Source organism: Lycium ferocissimum, chromosome 6, assembly GCF_029784015.1.
Source record: "Lycium ferocissimum isolate CSIRO_LF1 chromosome 6, AGI_CSIRO_Lferr_CH_V1, whole genome shotgun sequence".
Lineage (NCBI taxonomy): Eukaryota > Viridiplantae > Streptophyta > Magnoliopsida > Solanales > Solanaceae > Lycium > Lycium ferocissimum.
In genome coordinates, this window is record NC_081347.1 from 33,956,987 (window position 1) to 33,962,011 (window position 5,025).

General features: G+C 40.8%; 1 protein-coding gene across 1 annotated transcript; it reads right to left on the reverse strand.

Annotated features, from left to right (window-relative positions):
* Positions 1-1,359: 1,359 nt before the first annotated feature.
* On the reverse strand, positions 1,360-2,768 carry LOC132061284 (chorismate synthase 1, chloroplastic-like). The gene is made up of 4 exons (XM_059454127.1): positions 2,684-2,768; positions 2,539-2,564; positions 1,951-2,035; positions 1,360-1,662 (listed from the first exon to the last, which is right to left on the reverse strand). Exons 1-4 carry the CDS (start codon positions 2,766-2,768, stop codon positions 1,514-1,516), a joined length of 345 nt encoding a protein of 114 aa, XP_059310110.1. The 3' UTR covers positions 1,360-1,513.
* Between the last annotated feature and the right edge of the window lie 2,257 nt (positions 2,769-5,025).

Consider the following 5,025-nt stretch of genomic DNA (forward strand, 5'->3'; position numbering starts at 1 on the left):
AGGATGTTTTTGTAATAAGCTAGTTAGTCTTCTTTAGCCTAGTAGTATAAATACTACACTTAGTTATTTCATTAGGAAGTTTTTTAATGATGTTGAGATGAATACTCTTAAAAGAGTGATAATTTGTTTGGTGGTTTAGTGTAGTGCTAATCTAGTGATTAGTGAGAGTGATAGTTAATTATGGTGGATTTCATTGTTGGCTATTGAACCCATTTTCCATTGATTTCATATGAGAGTTGTTCATTTGATTGACTCTTGATTGAATTCAAATAGCATAGGTTCCTTGATTGAATCCAATTGGGAGGTTTTAGGTTTATTACACTTATGTTTGCCCATAGATTCACTATCAAGTGGGTCTTGCTCCTATTCTTGCTCCTCATCTCAAATTCTACACTTCTCATCCCTTAATTTCTTTATTATCTTTGTTTCCGCTTTTTTGTTATTTGAATCTGTGTCTTCCACAAGCCGGATCGTATCAGTAAGAGAATCAACTAGCTGGACGACAAGAACTGAATAGTGAGGTCCTTTCGAGCCACTTTGTCACAGACAAAAGTGAATTTATTTTCACATGCTTAGTACGAGCATGGAACACGTTGTTTGTAGACAAGTTGTCCCAACATTGTCACACCATAGTATAGGAGGAGACTTGACAGGAACGTGGAGCTTAAATAGCAATGACCGAAGCCATGTAAGCTCAACAATTGCATCAATGAGGGCTTTGTACTCAGATTCAGTGGACGATCGCCCAACAGTTTGCTACAATTCTTAGAAGACCAGGAAACTAGTGCATGATCGAGACAGATGGCATACCCCCTATTGATTTTCAATCGTCTATAGAGCCAGCCCAATCAGAGTCTGTAAATGCTTGTTGATTGAGAGAGGACTTTGGAATGAGAAACCGAGAGTTGGCTCAATTTCGAAAAGAAGATGAAGATAAAGAAGCCAAAAACAAAATGGAATGATATTATTGTACAAATTTTATTTACTTATTGAAAAGTGATTCACTTTTTAATCCTTACTAAAGGGTGACTTAGTTTCAAACAACCACCACAAAAATGTACAGTACACTTTACCCCCGAGAAGTGAGTTTAAACAAAGAATTGAACGACAATTGCTGAGACAACAAATTTATTTCATTAATTTTAAAAAATCATGAACAGATTCATACCGCTTACAATAACAATTTTACCCGGACTCATTAATCACAATTCTTTCAACGCCGAACAAAAGATAAGCAGGCGGAGAAGTACAAAGATACAACATGAGGTTTTAAATGAAACAAGAACCTAGATTGCCTAATCCATGGCACAAAACTTAATACATTGCTGTAACTTAAGAACATTGCCTATCCGTGAGAGATAAAGAGGCAAACAGGAGATATCTATATTCTCTAAACAGTAAGGGTTGATAAAACAGAAGGCCACAAGAAGTACACTCTTCAGAAGGAAAAAAAAAAATTTAAGGATAGGTTTAGCAAGAAGTTGTTTCAAGGTACAAAGCTGCACTGCTCCGTTCAGAGGGTAACCTCAGCTGACTCAGGTGTCGATGACTTCAAGGGTTCCTGTAGTTCAGGATTAATTGGGAACATCATACACTGTGCATACTGAGCCATTAACTGATCGACAAGCACCAGGGCTACCATTGCTTCAACCATTGGAACAGCTGTAGCATCACAAACATATTATCATTTTCAGGGGAAAAAGGAAAACAGAACAGAAAGAAGAGCAGGCTTGGAAGTTGCACAGCATAGCAGATGTCTTTTTTCTGGTTATGTTATCATTAAGTTATAAAGCTAACACGTTTCAGCTTGTCCTAATTAAGGATAGGGATAAGTTGTCCAGATTCACAGGAAAGTCTAGATGGCTTCTATGTCTAGACAAGATAATAGTAGAGACTTCAAAAAACTACCAAAACAAAGAATAACAGGCAAGTATTGGTTCAGAGACAAACCTCGGGGAACCACACAAGGATCATGGCGACCTCTAGCGATGAGTTCTGTGTCATGTTTGTCTCTCGTCACAGTTTGTTGCTTCCTCTGCATGAGAATTAAAATGAGATACTTTCTTTGAAAATGGTTATAAAATGAGATACATCACCTACTTAAATATAGTCCTGAATTTAAATAATTGACCTAGTCAAATAAATCAGATATCAACTTATGAAATGACTAGAATTTCTTGCAAGAAAATGGTAAACAAGAAGCTCAGTTTGACGAAAACATATACTCCCTCCGTTTCAATTTATGTGAACCTATTTCCTTATTAGTCCGTGCCAAAAAGAATGACCTCTTTCTATATTTGGAAATAATTTACCTTTATGCAATGATTTATATTTCACACAAAAATATACGCGACTCATTTACACCACAAATTTAAAAGTCTTCTTCTTCTTAAACTCCGCGCTACTTTCTGGGTCACAACAGTGCTCACATAAATAAATACAGAGTAAAGGTGCTAGAGCAGTACAAATACATCATCCTGCACCGCGAAGGACTAAAAAGAAATGAACGGATGGAAGACAGAGGGAGAGAGTTCTCACAGAAATAGTTGAAGTTGGCTTGAAAGCTATTTCTCATATTGATAACTTCCCCATTCGATATACCGCCCTGCAAATTAAAAGTAAGACAATTAAAAATTTTGCTCCTCTCAATAGATATACCTACAGAATACTGGACAAAGTGTACCTGGATACCACCAGATCTGTTGGATCTTGTCTGATTCGGCCCTGCTCGTCCATATAGAATTGTCATTATGCTCGCTACCAGTCATGAATGTGCCTTTTATTTTCACCAAAAAGAAAATATTTACTTTAGATTTCTATCAGAGGACGTAGCAACAATTAAGGGCATTTATGAGTTATTGAATAGGCCAGAAGTACTTTAACAGCTTGTTTGGATGGTTGTTAACAATTGTATTGTATTATATAATACAATGTTTGTTTTTTAGTTACTTAAATTTTATTGTATCGTATTGGTATAGGAGACTTATTAGACGGAGATGGCAGTCATACTTCCACAAACTCTTGAATAAGGGGACAGAGACATTCTGTTGGGAGATTTGGAACATACAGGGAAGCGTCACGATTTTGGGTATTGTAGGAGTATTAAGGTTGAGAGGTTAAGTGGTGTCGTCAGGGATGCGCAAGGAAGAGCGACTGACCTCGACGAGATTCCCGGGGAATTTGGAAGAGCGCGGGCTCGGTGAGGTTTGGAGTGGGCCGACTAGGTTGTTTAATGTCATCTTTAAGACGGCGAAAGGATGCTCCAAGAACGGGAGGTCGAGTGTAACGATCCCCCCATACGAACAAGGGGATATCCAGAGTTGCAACAACTATAGAGGTATCAAGCTGCTAAGTCATACTATGAAAGTGTGGGAAAGGGTGGTGGAGATGAGGGTGAGAAGAGGCGTGTCTATTTCAGAGGACTAGTTCGGATTCACGGACGCCAACTTCTGACCATCCCATCTTGCGAAGAGACCGGTGGAGCATAAGGAGAGGAAGAGGACTTACACATGGTATTCACTCGACTGAAAAGGCTTATGACAAAGTTCGGATCATGGCGGAGATGCTGAGGCTAAGGCCAGACCACCTGTGGCGTACATTAGGGGTGATCAAGGACATGTATGAGGAAACAAAACCGGGGTAAGGACGGTAGGGAGAGACTCGGAGCATCTTTCCCCGGTTGGATGGAGTTGCATCAAGGATCAACTCTTAGTCCGTTTTTATTTGTCTTGGTGATGGATGGATTGACGCGGCAAATTCAAGGTGAGGTGCCATGGTGTATGCTTTTCACGGATGACATAGTCCTGATCGACGAGACTCGTAGCGTAGTTAACGCTAAGTTGGAGGGTTGGAGACATAACTTGGAGTCCCCAAGGGTTTAAGGTTCGAGTAGGACCCACACCTGCGTAGGTGCAAGTTCAACAAGCGCCTCGCAGGATTAGGCGTGGAAGTGAGGCTTGTACCCCAAGCCATCCAAAAGAAAAGTAGTTTTCAGAAAATTATCTTGGAGTCTATCATCGTACAGGCAATGGGAGATTGACGACGATGTCACACATCGTATTGGGGCGGGAGTGGATGAAATGGGCCTACTCTGAGTGCTACGTGTGCAAAGTGCCACCACAACTTAAGGGCAAGCCTACAAAGTGGTGGTTAGGCAGGCTTTGTTATACGGGGCGGAGTGTTGGCCGGCCAAGATCTCTCACGTTCGTTGAAAGGATGAAAGTTGCCGATATGAGAATGTTGAGATGGATGTGCGGGCACACCGGGGGACAGATTAGGAATGAGGCTATTCGGGACAAGGTGGAGTGGCCTCGGTGGAAGACAAGATGCGGGAAGCGAGGGCGAGATGGTTTGGGCATGTGAAGGAGAGATACACGCCCAAAGGCGGAGGTGTGAGAGGGTTGGTGACGGATGGTTTAAGAGTAGGGGTAGAGGCAGTAGAAGAAGTATTGGGGAGAGGTGATTAGACAGATGACATGAGCTAGCGATTCTGACTTACCGGGACATGACCTTAGATAGGAGGGTTTGGAGGACCCTGCATTATGGTAGTAGGCTAGTAGATAGTCTCGTTATCCTTCCTATTAGTAGGCCCACTATCGCAAAAGATAATTTTTTATGCTACGATTTACGCATTATCACGTTATTTCCGTACTTTGATTATCCTATTTTATCCGTGTCGCTTTTACATTTGCATTTCCATATCGCTGAATTTCTTAGCACTTATCTAACCTACTTTTATGCTTTTTATTGTGCCGAGGGTCTTTCGAAAACAGCCGTCCTACATGCAGAGTAAATTCTCTTGTCAATACTCTACCCTCCCCAAACCCCACGTTATGGGATTTCATTGGGTTGTTGTTGTTGTTGGTGGTGGTGGTGGTGGTGGTGTTGTTGTTGTATTGTTAAATTCATTGTTACGTAACGACGAAAGTCCCATTTTGTGTAACGAATAATTTGGTGACATCGCGTCGTTACCTATTTTTCCCCTCATTTTCCCTCTGCTTATTATCTAATAATCATTTTATCTTT

Coding starts and splice junctions, on each gene's coding strand:
- LOC132061284 (XM_059454127.1), bottom strand. CDS start 2,768: ATGACTGGTAGCGAGCATAATGACAATTCTATATGGACGAGCAGGGCC. Junction 2,565..2,683: donor ACAGATCTGGTGGTATCCAG/GTACACTTTGTC, acceptor TATGAGAAATAG/CTTTCAAGCCAACTTCAACT. Junction 1,663..1,950: donor TCCTTGTGTGGTTCCCCGAG/GTTTGTCTCTGA, acceptor GTGATGCTACAG/CTGTTCCAATGGTTGAAGCA.